Here is a 17,971-nt window from a genome sequence, read left to right as displayed (position 1 = left end):
GCCATTTATAGGAATAAGGATACCATGGCCGCCATCTTGAATTATGACGTCATCGTCGCAATTTCCGTTACGGCCGCCATCTTTAAATTTCTTATCCGATTTTAATGAAAAAAAAATTAAAATTCATAAAACAAATTAAATAATAAAATTTTTAATAAAATATTTAAAAAACAAAAATTTACGACACGGAACTCGGAGTCCTCGGTTCGAACCCGACGAGTGCAAAAAAAATAAAAATGGCGACCGATCCTTCCCCCGAGGTGGCTGCAGGCATACTGACTCCCACCACTTTTTATCATCATCTAGTATGACGTCATGGCCGCCATCTTGTCTTCGATGCTGGAAGCCATCATCATTGTATCGTCGGCTAGAGTGCGCCGATGACATGTTAGTTTAATTCGTATCCGCAAGAGTGCAGTAATCATCTTGAAAATCCGTAATTATTTAGCTAGAAATTCGGGAAAAGTTCCAAAATTCATTAAATAAATCACTCATTAATTTACATATTGATTCGATCGATTCCCGTCCTCGGTTAGATACCCGATCGTTGCAATAATGTTTAATCTTATGTAAAAAAAATAATTTAAATAAACCAGGTTCAACATTCTTAAAGAGACTTTAAATCCTCTACTACCACCATCCTATCAGACATCAAGACCACCATATTGGAAATGTGTAATTTTAATGCTAGAGATCCGGGAAAAAGTTCAGAAATCATTAAATAAATTTCCGATCAATATACTGATTAATTAGATCGACTAAGATCCTTGGTACGATCTAGGATGATGCAAAAAAAATTAAATATATCATCAATTTAACATAATAGTAACAGGTTCGAGGAATTAAACACCGCAAGTTCTTTTACAAACATAATATTTAATTCATAATTTCTATTCTACTACAGGATCACTTACGAAAGCCAACAATCTTATAATCATTTAGTTCCGCAGCGGTGTGAAATGACTAATTCTTAGCTCCAATCGGTTTATACTAGACAGAGACCAGCCAGAACCTTTACAGACATAGTCCACCTCTTCTTGACAGAGTTTCTGAATACCGTTTTTAACAGTTTGCTTCACATCGTTAGAACTGTAAATTACTGCAGCAGATGTCTTGAATGCACACTTCTTCACTTCGTCATCGAACGGATATGGCTTTCCATATATACAGTCCAACCACAAGTTATAAATCAAAGGTCCGTTTGTTGCTACATCATCAGTAAGCTGATTGATTATCTTCTGTCTGATATCGTCAAGAAAATTACAAATGTCCTTCGACTCACCGAACGTATTTAGATAATAGTAGTCTTTCAACGTTCCACGAAATGCAGACTGCGCCAAGTAGAAGCCATTATCGTTCACTTGTAATGCTACGAACACAGTCTTAGGTTTAGTTCCACGTTCAGACGTCATAACAATCGGTTGCTGGGCATCTGTTTTTTTGGTTGTACGCTTTCGTGTCTCCAATCTAAAGCGAGGAGTCGAAATGTCGGCAGGTAGTTCAGCAGTAGGAGCACAGACTCCACCTTTACATTTTTTCGCATGATGTCGCAAACTGTCAATTCGAGTAAACCATTTAAGGCACTCATCACATCGAAACTTCATGCGAGAAGGATTCTTCGCGCATTTGCTCCGCTCGTGTCTTCGTGCATCATGGTAAAATGCGAACGACGTATCACAGTAGCTGCAAGGATACCGTGGTGATGAAGACGATCCTTTCAGACCCGATCCAGATACAGGCGTTGCAACAGTAGTACCATTTCCAGGCATTCTCTTATGCACATCGATGCATCGTTGTTGCGCCGAAACCTTTACTTTCTGCCGCACAGCAGGACCTTTGCATGCCTTCATGTGCGTTTTCATATTATCTTTTCTGGCAAACTGCTTATGACATTTCTCACAAACAAACATTTTACGATATAGGTTCTTGGCACATTCGCTCCTCTCGTGTCGCCGAGCATTGCTGTTGTTTGAGAAAATCTTGTCACAGTAACAGCACCGATGTTCGCTAGTTGTCAAATCAGCATCCATTGAAGTCTCCATCGAGGTCGTATCGTCGATCGTCGTGGTTTCCTGCACATCCAGCTCAGTAGTCATTAAGCTATCTTCTGCTGGTGGTATCACATCTGTTGAAATCTCCTCCAATGTTGACATCGTCGTCGTTGCCAACGGGATTAGCTCCACCATTGTCGTCGCTGTCGTCAAGGTTCCCGTAGACGATGATACAACGTCCATCGAGTTCGGCGTTAAAGTAGGTAAATATGCCATCGAGTTCTCAAGAACAGGTAATTACGCGACTTATTCACCAGATGAAATAATCTAGGTGATCCTTACACCGTCGACGACAGTAACAAACTGACCGACCTGCTGTCTAGGACTCGCTTATATACATGCACCGGATGGAATAATACGCAAGTCAAATCAAGAACCACTTACTATAATACCAGAGTCAAAACAACATTAAAAATAGAAGGACCATCAACGAAAAGGCAGCACATTTGGAAGCACCGACAACGAAAAGGCAGCACCGACAACGAAAAGGCAGCACATTTGGAAGCACCGACAACGAAAAGGCAGCACCGACAACGAAAAGGCAGCACCGACAACGAAAAGGCAGCACATTTGGAAGCACCGACAACGAAAAGGCAGCACCGACAACGAAAAGGCAGCACATTTGGAAGCACCGACAACGAAAAGGCAGCAGCGACAACGAAAAGGCAGCACATTTGGAAGCACCGACAACGAAAAGGCAGCACCGACAACGAAAAGGCAGCACATTTGGAAGCACCGACAAAGAAAAGGCAGCACCGCCAACGAAAAGGAAGCACATTTGGAAGCACCGACAAAGAAAAGGCAGCACCGCCAACGAAAAGGAAGCACATTTGGAAGCACCGACAACGAAAATGCAGCACCACCAAAAGAAAAGACAGCACATTTGGAAGCACCGACAACGAAAAGGAAGCACCATCAACGAAAAGGCCGCACCGCCAACGAAAAGGAAGCACATTTGGAAGCACCGGCAAAGAAAAGGCAGCACCGCCCACGAAAAGGAAGCACATTTGGAAGCACCGACAAAGAAAAGGCAGAACCGCCAACGAAAAGGAATCACATTTGGAAGCACCGACAACGAAAAGGCAGCACCATCGACGAAAAGGAAGAACATTAATTTGTCATTGACTGCAATATTCATTGGTTCCAATATTCATTGGCTCCAATATTCATTGGCTCCAATATTTAATGGCTCCAATATTCATTGACTCCAATATTCATTGGCTCCATCAGTCATTGACACCTACAGACTTTTGGTTCCAAAAGTCTTTTGGCCCCAAATATATTAGGCTAGAATTCTTCGAGTCTAAGAGACTATGAGACCACATGGCTACGAGTCTAAAATGATCTAGCTGGTTACGAGTTATACATGGCTTGCGAGGCTACAGAGCTACGAAGTTTCTAGTACACAGGTTTACATGACTGCGAGGATACAGGACTACAAGTCTGCAAGAGTACTTGACTACGAAGGTACTCGTCTACATGACTCCAGTTACCGCATCTGTCTTCGACAGAATTTTCTCTTTTGCTCCAACTGCTCCATCAGCATTATGTTATAAGATTACAAGGCCTCTTGCTTACGTAGCTTCAAGTCTACGAGCCTCCAATGCATCATGACTACGAGACTACGAGCCATGAGGTTACGAGTCTATGCGATTGCGAGTCTTCTAGGTTACGTGATCGCGAGGCTATAGGACTACGAAGCTTCCAGAACGCATGGTTACGAGACTGCGAGGCTACAATTCTACGAGGTCCCAAGACATCCTGGCTACGCGACTACGAGCCATGAGGTTACGAGACTACGTGACTACGAATCTTCAAGTTTACGAGACTGCGAGGCTACAGAGCTACGAAGCCTCTAGAAAACGAGTTTACGTGACTGCGTGGATACAGGAATACAAGTTTGCATGAGTTCTTGACTACGAAGCTACTCGTCTACAAGGCTCCAATTGACACATCTGTCTTCGATGGAATTTTCTCTTTTGCTACATCTACGCCATCAGCATTATGTTATAAGATTACAAAGCTACTTGCTTACGTAGCTTCAAGTCTACGAGGCTCTAATACATCATGACTAAGAGACTACGAGCCATGAGGTTACGAGACTATGCGATTGCAAGTCTTCAAGGTTACGTCATCGCGAGGCTATAGGACTACGAAGCTTCCAGAACGCATGGTTACGAGAATGCATGACTAATTGGCCGCATGGCTACGAAACTTTATGTCTCTAACTGACTACAATAGCACTATTCAGTGGTGAGAGTTAATTTATTTCATGCAAAGGTACTTGCTGCAAGCAGTTCCGCTTTTCAACATCAGATGACGTCACGTTTTGCTTGCAGGTAAAATAATATTTATTTATTTTATGCGGGATGCGGGTTGTTCACTATCGATCGCATAAGAAAAATGGCATCGATAGTCTTCAAGGAGAAGGAAGTTCGTCCTTCCTGCTAGTGCTTCTCAGATTTCTCACGGTCCGCCATATTGGATTGCGACGTCACGGCTGCCATCTTAGATGGGTGTGACTTTGACCTTTGACCGAAACCGCAGGAATGATCGCAAGCACTCGGATTAATCATCAAAATATTGATAAGAATAATAAGGAGCACACGGAGAAAACCATCATAATATTGGCAAGAATAATCAGGAGCACACAGAGAAAAACGACACACGTTTTCTTTGATATCATAAAATTACAGAAAAAAATATTTAAAAATAAAAATAAATTAATAAAAAATTTAAAATAAAAACAAAAAATACATAAACAGATTCTGCTAGCTTGTAAACTATTCATTGTTGAGCAAAGATAGAGTTCTAGTACAAGCCAGAATTTTATGTATTTTTTGTTTTTATTTTAAATTTTTTATTAATTTATTTTTATTTTTAAATATTTTTTTCTGTAATTTTATGATATCAAAGAAAACGTGTGTCGTTTTTCTCTGTGTGCTCCTGATTATTCTTGCCAATATTATGATGGTTTTCTCCGTGTGCTCCTGATTATTCTTATCAATATTTTGATGATTAATCCGAGTGCTTGCGATCATTCCTGCGGTTTCGGTCAAAGGTCAAAGTCACACCCATCTAAGATGGCAGCCGTGACGTCGCAATCCAATATGGCGGACCGTGAGAAATCTGAGAAGCACTAGCAGGAAGGACGAACTTCCTTCTCCTTGAAGACTATCGATGCCATTCTTCTTATGCGATCGATAGTGAACAACCCGCATCCCGCATAAAATAAATAAATATTATTTTACCTGCAAGCAAAACGTGACGTCATCTGATGTTGAAAAGCGGAACTGCTTGCAGCAAGTACCTTTGCATGAAATAAATTAACTCTCACCACTGAATAGTGCTATTGTAGTCAGTTAGAGACATAAAGTTTCGTAGCCATGCGGCCAATTAGTCATGCATTCTCGTAACCATGCGTTCTGGAAGCTTCGTAGTCCTATAGCCTCGCGATGACGTAACATTGAAGACTTGCAATCGCATAGTCTCGTAACCTCATGGCTCGTAGTCTCTTAGTCACGATGTATTGGAGCCTCGTAGACTTGAAGCTACGTAAGCAAGTAGCTTTGTAATCTTATAACATAATGCTGATGGCGTAGATGTAGCAAAAGAGAAAAATCCATCGAAGACAGATGTGTCAATTGGAGCCTTGTAGACGAGTAGCTTCGTAGTCAAGAACTCATGCAAACTTGTATTCCTGTATCCACGCAGTCACGTAAACTCGTTTTCTAGAGGCTTCGTAGCTCTGTAGCCTCGCAGTCTCGTAAACTTGAAGATTCGTAGTCACGTAGTCTCGTAACCTCATGGCTCGTAGTCGCGTAGCCAGGATGTCTTGGGACCTCGTAGAATTGTAGCCGCGCAGTCTCGTAACCATGCGTTCTGGAAGCTTCGTAGTCCTATAGCCTCGCGATCACGTAACCTAGAAGACTCGCAATCGCATAGACTCGTAACCTCATGGCTCGTAGTCTCGTAGTCATGATGCATTGGAGGCTCGTAGACTTGAAGCTATGTAAGCAAGAGGCCTTGTAATCTTATAACATAATGCTGATGGAGCAGTTGGAGCAAAAGAGAAAATTCTGTCGAAGACAGATGCGGTAACTGGAGTCATGTAGACGAGTACCTTCGTAGTCAAGTACTCTTGCAGACTTGTAGTCCTGTATCCTCGCAGTCATGTAAACCTGTGTACTAGAAACTTCGTAGCTCTGTAGCCTCGCAAGCCATGTATAACTCGTAACCAGCTAGATCATTTTAGACTCGTAGCCATGTGGTCTCATAGTCTCTTAGACTCGAAGAATTCTAGCCTAATATATTTGGGGCCAAAAGACTTTTGGAACCAAAAGACTGTAGGTGTCAATGACTGATGGAGCCAATGAATATTGGAGTCAATGAATATTGGAGCCATTGAATATTGGAGCCAATGAATATTGGAGCCAATGAATATTGGAACCAATGAATATTGCAGTCAATGACAAATTAATGTGCTTCCTTTTCGTCGATGGTGCTGCCTTTTCGTTGTCGGTGCTTCCAAATGTGCTTCCTTTTCGTTGGCGGTGCTGCCTTTTCTTTGTCGGTGCTTCCAAATGTGCTTCCTTTTCGTGGGCGGTGCTGCCTTTTCTTTGCCGGTGCTTCCAAATGTGCTTCCTTTTCGTTGGCGGTGCGGCCTTTTCGTTGATGGTGCTTCCTTTTCGTTGTCGGTGCTTCCAAATGTGCTGTCTTTTCTTTTGGTGGTGCTGCCTTTTCGTTGTCGGTGCTTCCAAATGTGCTTCCTTTTCGTTGGCGGTGCTGCCTTTTCTTTGTCGGTGCTTCCAAATGTGCTTCCTTTTCGTTGGCGGTGCTGCCTTTTCTTTGTCGGTGCTTCCAAATGTGCTGCCTTTTCGTTGTCGGTGCTGCCTTTTCGTTGTCGGTTCTTCCAAATGTGCTGCCTTTTCGTTGTCGGTGCTGCCTTTTCGTTGTCGGTGCTTCCAAATGTGCTGCCTTTTCGTTGTCGCTGCTGCCTTTTCGTTGTCGGTGCTTCCAAATGTGCTGCCTTTTCGTTGTCGGTGCTGCCTTTTCGTTGTCGGTGCTGCCTTTTCGTTGTCGGTGCTTTCAAATGTGCTGCCTTTTCGTTGTCAATGCTGCCTTTTCGTTGTCGGTGCTTCCAAATGTGCTGCCTTTTCGTTGATGGTCCTTCTATTTTTAATGTTGTTTTGACTCTGGTATTATAGTAAGTGGTTCTTGATTTGACTTGCGTATTATTCCATCCGGTGCATGTATATAAGCGAGTCCTAGACAGCAGGTCGGTCAGTTTGTTACTGTCGTCGACGGTGTAAGGATCACCTAGATTATTTCATCTGGTGAATAAGTCGCGTAATTACCTGTTCTTGAGAACTCGATGGCATATTTACCTACTTTAATGCCGAACTCGATGGACGTTGTATCATCGTCTACGGGAACCTTGACGACAGCGACGACAATGGTGGAGCAGATCCCGTTGGCAACGACGACGATGTCAACATTGGAGGAGATTTCAACAGATGTGATACCACCAGCAGAAGATAGCTTAATGACTACTGAGCTGGATGTGCAGGAAACCACGACGATCGACGATACGACCTCGATGGAGACTTCAATGGATGCTGATTTGACAACTAGCGAACATCGGTGCTGTTACTGTGACAAGATTTTCTCAAACAACAGCAATGCTCGGCGACACGAGAGGAGCGAATGTGCCAAGAACCTATATCGTAAAATGTTTGTTTGTGAGAAATGTCATAAGCAGTTTGCCAGAAAAGATAATATGAAAACGCACATGAAGGCATGCAAAGGTCCTGCTGTGCGGCAGAAAGTAAAGGTTTCGGCGCAACAACGATGCATCGATGTGCATAAGAGAATGCCTGGAAATGGTACTACTGTTGCAACGCCTGTATCTGGATCGGGTCTGAAAGGATCGTCTTCATCACCACGGTATCCTTGCAGCTACTGTGATACGTCGTTCGCATTTTACCATGATGCACGAAGACACGAGCGGAGCAAATGCGCGAAGAATCCTTCTCGCATGAAGTTTCGATGTGATGAGTGCCTTAAATGGTTTACTCGAATTGACAGTTTGCGACATCATGCGAAAAAATGTAAAGGTGGAGTCTGTGCTCCTACTGCTGAACTACCTGCCGACATTTCGACTCCTCGCTTTAGATTGGAGACACGAAAGCGTACAACCAAAAAAACAGATGCCCAGCAACCGATTGTTATGACGTCTGAACGTGGAACTAAACCTAAGACTGTGTTCGTAGCATTACAAGTGAACGATAATGGCTTCTACTTGGCGCAGTCTGCATTTCGTGGAACGTTGAAAGACTACTATTATCTAAATACGTTCGGTGAGTCGAAGGACATTTGTAATTTTCTTGACGATATCAGACAGAAGATAATCAATCAGCTTACTGATGATGTAGCAACAAACGGACCTTTGATTTATAACTTGTGGTTGGACTGTTTATATGGAAAGCCATATCCGTTCGATGACGAAGTGAAGAAGTGTGCATTCAAGACATCTGCTGCAGTAATTTACAGTTCTAACGATGTGAAGCAAACTGTTAAAAACGGTATTCAGAAACTCTGTCAAGAAGAGGTGGACTATGTCTGTAAAGGTTCTGGCTGGACTCTGTCTAGTATAAACCGATTGGAGCTAAGAATTAGTCATTTCACACCGCTGCGGAACTAAATGATTATAAGATTGTTGGCTTTCGTAAGTGATCCTGTAGTAGAATAGAAATTATGTAATAAATATTATGTTTGTAAAAGAACTTGCGGTGTTTAATTCCTCGAACCTGTTACTATTATGTTAAATTGATGATATATTTAATTTTTTTTGCATCATCCTAGATCGTACCAAGGATCTTAGTCGATCTAATTAATCAGTATATTGATCGGAAATTTATTTAATGATTTCTGAACTTTTTCCCGGATCTCTAGCATTAAAATTACACATTTCCAATATGGTGGTCTTGATGTCTGATAGGATGGTGGTAGTAGAGGATTTAAAGTCTCTTTAAGAATGTTGAACTTGGTTTATTTAAATTATTTTTTTTACATAAGATTAAACATTATTGCAACGATCGGGTATCGAACCGAGGACGGGAATCGATCGAATCAATATGTAAATTAATGAGTGATTTATTTAATGAATTTTGGACCTTTTCCCGAATTTCTAGCTAAATAATTACGGATTTTCAAGATGATTACTGCACTCTTGCGGATACGAATTAAACTAACATGTCATCGGCGCACTCTAGCCGACGATACAATGATGATGGCTTCCAGCATCGAAGACAAGATGGCGGCCATGACGTCATACTAGATGATGATAAAAAGTGGTGGGAGTCAGTATGCCTGCAGCCACCTCGGGGGAAGGATCGGTCGCCATTTTTATTTTTTTTGCACTCGTCGGGTTCGAACCGAGGACTCCGAGCTCCGTGTCGTAAATGTTTGTTTTTTAAATATTTTATTAAAAATTTTATTATTTAATTTGTTTTATGAATTTTAAAATTTTTTTCATTAAAATCGGATAATAAATTTAAAGATGGCGGCTGTAACGGAAATTGCAACGATGACGTCATAATTCAAGATGGCGGCCATGGTATCCTTATTCCTAGAAATGGCTTAACTGAGGCTTGAGTTAAGGATGCTTAAGCCAGTTTTAGGAATTTTCAGCCGCTGGGATTTTTAAGGACTAAAAACGGGAATTTTTCCCTCGAAACAGGAAATTTTTCCCTCGAAATGAGAAATTTTTAATTTGTGGAATTTTTTGAGATTTTTTGGCGGAACTTTTTTCCACAGAAATCGAAATTTTGGCGATTTTTGAGGAATTTTGGGCAAATTTTGCCCAATTTTGGCGGATTTTGACGATTTTTGAGGATCAAATTCAAGGTCAAGGTCAAAGGTCAAGGTCACAACCATCCAAGATGGCCGCCGTGACGTCACAATCCAAGATGGCGGACACCGGCACCGGCACCAGCGCCTGGCGCCTGTCCCAGAAAATACATTCGTATACTACTGACAGCGGCTTCGGAGAGAGTGACGGTGAAGCATAATGCTTGCGCCCTTGTTAAACATGGAAAATAGGCCTCTCGGGGAAACTCGCCATGTATAAAAAAAAGGAGTTAACGCATCTAATGCTGTACCTCCTGAGACATAGTCTCTAAGGTGATGTGGAAAGCAGCATACCACTATAAATTCAAACACAAGTTTTTATTTATTTATTTTTTTTTTTTTTTAGCTTACACTCCAGAGAATCTTCCGCCACGTCGAGATGAAGAGAATGAGACTACACATCATAGTTATAAATTCACTATCACTAAATAATAATAATGAGCTTACACTATTATGAAATGCATTACAGGAAAGCTAACACTAAAGTATACCTATAAGAAAATATTTCTTATGCCTGCTTCTGATGCATATAAAGGAACACATATCATGATCATTCAATATGGTGCACTCTGTGCATGTAAGGGAACAATCTTTTCGGTGCACTCTGTGCATGTATTGGAACGAGTCCTTGGGTGTATCATGTGCTTCCAAGATGGTGGGGCTGTTGAATCCAAGATGGCGGAGAATTGTTTAAAGGTTGTAATATTTTTTAAATTTAAATATCGCGCCCTCTGGTAGCAACACTTGTAACTAAATATATCGATTAGCATTCGACCTATCGAATGGTGCTGCGCCCTGGCAGCTGAAATATGAAATAAAAGTAAATTTATATATTAGCATTCGACCTATCGAATGGTGCTGCGCCCTGGCAGCTGAAATATGAAATAAAAGTAAATATATCGATTAGCATTCGACCTATCGAATGGTGCTGCGCCCTGGCAGCTGAAATATGAAATAAAAGTAAATATATCGATTAGCATTCGACCTATCGAATGGTGCTGCGCCCTGGCAGCTGAAATATGAAATAAAGATGGCGACAGTGGCACACTCTGGTAGCCAACTTGAGAATCAAGATGGCGGCACCTCTGGCAACTAATTTTTGAATTTGCCGCGCGATACTAGCGAGATCTACCAGCCAACTTGAGAACCAAGATGGCGGCGCCTCTGGCAACTAATTTTTTGAATTTAGCGCCATCTGGTAGTCTGTGCTGGAATTAAAGATGGCGGCTGTATAATAATTTTTAATTTCAAATGTGGCGCCTTAGGTATGCATTAAGGAAGGCAAAAACACCCTCCCCCCATTTATCATAAACTTGCCATCAGTACATAGCATATATAGATTATTTATTCCACCATATTCCAATTGGTCTCGTGGTCTAGTGGTCAAGGCGTCCGCCTCGTAACCACGACTTCCTGGACGTTTTCACGTCCCATGGATCGAATCCCAGCCTCGGCACTGAAAATATTTTAGTTAAAATAAAATAATACCTGCTGCTACCTGGTGGCGACCAACAGAACTATATGACGTCACACAAGATGGCGGCCTCCAGCAGCCGAAACAAGATGGCGACCAGGAAAAATCAAGATGGCGGCTTCCAGCAGACGAAACAAGATGGCGACCAGGAAAAATCAAGATGGCAGCCTCCAGCAGACGAAACAAGATGGCGACCAGGAAAAATCAAGATGGCGGCCTCTAGCAGACGACACAGAATCATGACGTCACGATTCTAAGTTGGTGGAAATTTCTAGAAATACAAAATGGCGGATTTGCGGATTTGCGATTTGCGGATTTGCGGATTTGTGAATTTGCGGATTTGTGAATTTGCGGATTTGCGGATCTCCGGATTAGCAGATTTGCGGATTTGCGGATTTGCAGATTTGCGTATTTGCGTATTTGCGGATTTGCGGATTTGCGGAATAGCGGATTCGCGGATTAGCCACTGGATTAGCGGATTAGCCACTGGATTAGCGCATAAAAAACTATATTTGCACATAAAAAACCATAAAAAATGCGTAAAAAACCATAAAAAATGGGATAATCCCAGGATTACCCCGCTCCCCCCTCTTCTATGTTCCAGAGTCGGCACGCTCCCCCTACTGACTTTGTCTAGTATAAGCCGATGGGAGCTAAGAATTAGTCATTTCACGCCTATGCGGACCTAAATGATTATTATAATGTTAACTTTAGCAAGTGATCCTGTAGTAGAATATAGATTATGTTTTAAAGTTCATTTTGTGAAAGAACTTGTGTTGCTTTATTTCTCGGACCTGTCACTATTATATTATGTTTAATTTTTTTTTCATCTTCATTCCGAATCGTACCAAGGACCTAAGTCGATCTAACTAGTCATTTTATTGGTTGTAAATTTATTAAGTTAATTTTGAACTTTTTCACGAGTTATAGCTAAATAATTACGAATTTCCAAGATGGTAGTCGTAATGGTTTATAGAATGATGGTAGTAGTTTATTTAAAGCCTCTTTTAGGATTATGAACATGATTTATTGAAATTATTATTTTTTTATATAAAATTAAATGTTTTGCATCATCCAGGGATCGAACGAAGGACAGCAACTGAACGAATCGATATTTAAATTGGTGAGTGATTTATTTAGTGAATTCTGGAATTTTACGTGCATCTCTAGCTTTAAAATTACTGATTTTCAAGATGGTGGTCGTAACGAAAAGTGCAACGGTATTTCTAAAGATTTTATTATTTAATTCGATTGATTAATTTTTTTAATGATTTTTTTATTTTTCCATAATTTCTAGCTAAATAATTCCGAATTTTCAAGATGGCGGACATGACGTCATATTAGGTGACGATATATATACTTTGACATTAGTGGTGGGGGTCAGTATGCCAGCAGCCACTGTGAGGGAAGAATCGTAAGTCATTTTTTATTTTATTGCCCTCACTGGGTTCGAACCGCGGACTCCGAACTCCGTGTCGTAAATGTTTGTTTTTTAATTATTTTTTATTAAATTTTTATTATTTGATTTTTTTTATGAATTTTTAATTTTTTTTCATTAAAATCGGATAATAAATAAAAAAAAGTTAAAGATGGCAGCCGTAACGATAATTGCAACTGTGACATCATAATTCAAAATGGCTGTCATGACATCCTAATTTTCAAGGTCATGACCTCGGCGGCTTAGAGCGGCTAGCTCTTAGGAGTTTTAAGCCACTTTCAGGAATTTGGTTTCTTTCTAAGGCAACACTGCTTTTGAGGATTTTCAAAATCCAAATTTTTGAATTACGGAATTTTTTGAGATTTTTTGGCGGAATTTTTTTCCACATAAATGGAAATTTTGGCGATTTTTGAGGAATTTTGGGTAAATTTTGCCCAATTTTGGACAATTTTGACACATTTTGAAGGACAAATGTCAAGGTCAAAGGTCAAGGTCACAACCATCCAAGATGGCCGCCGTGACGTCACAATCCAATATGGCATACCGACAATCTTCAATCCTCATCCTGAACCCTAGCGCCGGAGCCCCTATTACATACTACTCAGCATAAATCAACAAAGTACCTATCTAATACGGGTCAGTATATATATCGACTACACTGACAGCAAAAATGTAAGTACAAGCATAGAGCTCAATCATAACAAAAAATCTTTGAACTACATGTCAGTCATTGCAGAACATGTATTTCTCACAAAACTCAGAATTATAAATATCAGACAATCGAAAGGTAACAGCCATACTCAACAACTAACTAGCACAAAAAAAAACGGATAAACAAATGAAACAAAAAAAAAAAACATAAAATATAAATACTCTTATCTATGACTTATTTATAATGGCATCACATATTTTGGTTTTTCTCATACTAATTATCAGGTAAGATTAATCATTAGATTTTTCATATTATAAATCTTCTGGGGATGAATATTCTGAGTAATTAGTGACTTTACACACAGTCTCATATCTTATCATAGTCAATAAGAAGGCTTCACTCCTTTACTTGTGCAGAGGAGTATTAATTGACGTCTCCTTTATTTCCACGTACAGCGTGACGTTTGGTTGAGTGGAAATTCAAACTCTGGCACGGTCAGATTATTGAATATTTTGAGGAAAATAAGCTACTGTATGAAGCCGCTGAGACCATCGCACGGTTCAGATCTCGTTTGGTTCAGCACCTACGTGGTGCTTTTGCGGCTGCGAGCTGAAATTATTTAGAGCAGGCTAACTCAATTTAAGTCCCCCTTTTAACAGTAGTGGTAGTCTTACTGGTTTCAACGTGGAAATATTTTTATCCAATCGCAAGTTGCTGCCTAGACTTGAGAGCGATGAACCAAAACCAGTACTCACTTTCTTCAGTGAGGCCTCGCGAGTAGCGATTCTGAGTTTAGTGGGTGAGAGCGAGTTTTTGAAAGCACTGCTAAGCAAATACAGTTGCTCACGGAGGTTATTGCGCTGAATCTCAATTTTGCGCAATTTAAAAGGCGAGTGTTAGATTTCGTCTGCATAAGAGTCATCGAGTGCCGCAGACGCGAATTTGTATTCCGTTTCCAGAACCTGAATGAGCTACTGTTAAAGCTTAAAAATGTGAGTTTCGTATGCTGAAGTGCTGGAGTTTCGTCTGAAAGAGCTTGAGCTAGGGAAATATATTCTCGGGTCAACATGTTGCCTATTGTGGTCCAATGCAGTGTCATACTGGTTCCTCCCACTAGCCCAGATATGATCAGCTCGTGGAGCAGTTAATTTGAAAATCGTCTCTCACCTTTTTAATGTATCAAGAATACTTTCCTTAGGCTAGTGTGGTACAGGCTAGGCGTTCTGTTATGAAGGAGCACAAGGCTACGTTTCCCCCGGTTCTCAGGGCACAAGGCAGTGCGCGCCCTGACATGCGAGGCATCTCGAGTGAAACCCCTCGTTCGAGCGCTCAAGCCAGTGTAAGTGCGCCTCCGACCGTCGTAAGCGACACTAATGGTTGTGCAGAGTAGACTTATGCGCCGTAATTGCTAAGGTCACGGTTCAGGCGTACAAGATATTCCAACTGCTGTGGTTATGGGGATATGATTTTAAAATGTCAGCTTCTTCATGTGAATGTCCTGCAAAGATTTTGTTCTTGATGTAAAAAGATGTGACAGTACAGGATCTCCTTTCCGGAAAACAAACAACGACTAACCATCACGGTGGCCGTGTAAGTAGCCAGTTCCGCAAGTTAAACTTTAGGAATTCTTTGAATTTTGTAATTGTCTCATTATTACAGTAGTTTTCCGACGTTGGTATACACTGGTGCCACTCGCTCAGTGATCAGTGAAAGGTTTTGTAAATGTTTCGAATACATTTCCTTTTTTGAAAAGTTGTATATGGAAAACTCAGGGGGTAAACATTTGCCTAGTGAACAAAGAAATGTCGTCCATTAATTCTCTTGGTTTTCCGTAGGAAGTATGACAGATTTTCATGGAAACTGGCTCTTTATCATAGTTTCTCGGCTCGCTGTTAACATGATATTGGATCTCGACATTCTGGGTAAAACTCATTGTGTCTTAGTCACATCTAAGTATGAACTATGCTTTAGCTTTGTTCCTGGAGTAAAAATCATGCTCACCCACGAGCCTGCTGGATTTGTAATATTAAGTTGTTGGGTTAAGGATTCTTATGAAGAGCAGGCTAAGGCTTTACGGGACTTATTGCGTTGTTTCCTGCAGTAATGACAAAGTGTTTAAACTGTTCGGGTAAATGTGATTTAATGACTTACAAGTATTATTTCGAGGATGACTCTCCTGTTTTTTTTTAACACTTCAAGATTTCATTTCCGAAGCTTCAGGCCCTGGAAGTAATACTTAATAATTTGTTACAAGATTACGTGATTTCGTCATCGGTTTATGACGACATTACTCCGAACTTTCTAGTTTTATTAAAAAAGACTCATCTGAATTCAGGTAATTATTAATTTCCCTCCTTCGATTATAATCTTGTGGACGACAGATTCTCTCTAACACTGCTGCAGCATCTGGACAAGGGAATATTTTTCTTCATCATTAATGTAAATACCAGCTTTCATCAATGTCTGCTGCACCCGGATTGTAGCAAATTTCATGACCTTTCTACTCTTAAGAGGCAGTATCAGTACAACAATATACGCATACCTGACTGGCAGTCAGCCTCTTAGCCGCATGTTTGATCATATGCTAAGGGACCAAAAATATAAATAATTTCTCTATTACATAGATATCACTATTATATACAACTCAACCTTTGAGAACCATCTGATTCATCTCCATGAAGTCTTCACACAAATGAAAAATTATGAAATCTCACTGTTCAAAAATCATGAACAATTTTAGGTATTGTTATTTCTCAGGGCCAACTGCTTATGGATCCCGATAACATTGCTCATATTGCTTTTTTTGTGCCCTAAAAATATAAAATGCGTGCAGCACTTGCTAGATCTAATGGGGTATTATTCCAGATTTATAGAGTATTTAGCTCCAATTTGTCTTCCTTAAATGCCTTCTGCAAGAAATAAGTCCAGTTCTATTTGGGCGAGGAGCAGGTGAAAGCCTTTGTTTTTTAAGCAATTTTTAACTTCCCCTTCTATTTTTGTTCTTCCCAGTTTTGATATGAATTTTGCACATCATGCGAATGCTTCTTCCTTGGCTGTCGGAGCCATCCAGGTTGATATGGAAGATTAATATTTTAGACCTATTGCCTAAGCCAGTCTCACTCTGGCAGATTCCGAGAGGTATCTTGGCACACATGAAAAGGAAGTTTTTTTCCTTTTAATTCGATTTTCGATAAATTTTAGTCCTACATCGACTGTAAATAATTTGATTTTTACACAGGCAACCAGGCACTGAGCTAGCTGTTTTATCATCCTCACAGCTTGGAAAATTGGGCAGAAAATTCTGAGACTGTTATGGTTCCGGTTCAAAATACATCTAGTAAAAGGCATAGAGAATGTCGTGCGTGGCATACAAATTTTCCCGGATGTTCAATGCGAGGAGTTTGTGGTTCACAAGCCCCGATGGATTCCATCTAGGCTGCCTCTAGTAATATATTCCTGAATCCTTTTTTAAACATGGAAGAGGATCCCCGGTGTTTTTCTTCTGAGAAAAAGACTTCGTGGATCGATCATAAGTCAGTAATTATAGTGTCCCTAGAACTACAGAAATCCAGCATTCTTAACACCCCAAGTACTCATCCACATCGGTGGAAGCAGCGTTCAAGAACAACATGGTAAAATATTTACTTGGCTGAGAATGGGAAAGCAATACAAATTTATCTCCTTATTTTAGAAATAGGAATTTATAATTTGTGTAAATTTATGTGCTGCCTTTTTAGCTTCTCAAAGAGCTTTTGGTGCAATAGGAAATTTTGATACAACTATTATTCCAGAACATGATAAGCTAGGTAATACTATTCATGGAAAGGTCTAGCCACAGCAAGTAAACGTTAGCAATTCTCGAGTCTAGGTGCTGTGGAGTGCTGAAGATACTCATGGTAGCACAAAGTGACACTCGGTGACATGAATGTAGCAGGTTGGGAGTGTAATGTGTTGTGTGCACAGCATGATGCACTGTTTGTGCTGCTGTCCAGCCTCAGCGAGCCATTAAATAATGTTAATGCTTAACATAAAAACACTCTTTGACATGGACGAGGAAAGATAGAAGTATTGTGGCTTTGTGTACAGAACACCACAAGTGAGGCCACGCTATTGACGTTGTTGTCCAGTCGCAGACAGGCGCTCAGCAGGCTTACTGTGACTCTTGGAAACGTGGACGAGGCACGTCTTAGCAGCTTCCTAGTGGCCTACTGCTCCGACCAGGTGCGTAATTTTCCCAAATACGTTAATTTGTGTAATGTTTAAATTATTTTACCGTTGTTCAAGGTTTTTTGTCTTAAATGACCTGCTGTCCAATCATATTCAGGTTCAGGCTCCTTTTATGGTTATGTTTACCTGTGGTTGGTAGCTTGCCCACAGTATATTAAGAGTATTTTGGAACGGCAGCATAGAACCTTACATAGTTACCTCCGAATAGGGGAAACAAG

General features: G+C 40.6%; 1 protein-coding gene across 1 annotated transcript in view; it reads left to right on the top strand.

Moving 5' to 3' along the window:
* The window catches only part of LOC134531227 (histidine decarboxylase-like), an 849,422-nt gene that overhangs the window by 478,267 nt on the left and 353,184 nt on the right, over window positions 1–17,971 (top strand). The window contains exon 6 of the mRNA XM_063366899.1: window positions 17,613–17,747. Within this exon, the coding sequence (XP_063222969.1) occupies window positions 17,613–17,747 (135 nt within the window). The remainder of the gene's footprint in view (window positions 1–17,612; window positions 17,748–17,971) is intronic.

Source organism: Bacillus rossius, chromosome 3, assembly GCF_032445375.1.
Source record: "Bacillus rossius redtenbacheri isolate Brsri chromosome 3, Brsri_v3, whole genome shotgun sequence".
NCBI classification, from domain to species: Eukaryota; Metazoa; Arthropoda; class Insecta; order Phasmatodea; family Bacillidae; genus Bacillus; species Bacillus rossius.
This window is presented reverse-complemented; position numbering and strand designations above follow the sequence as displayed.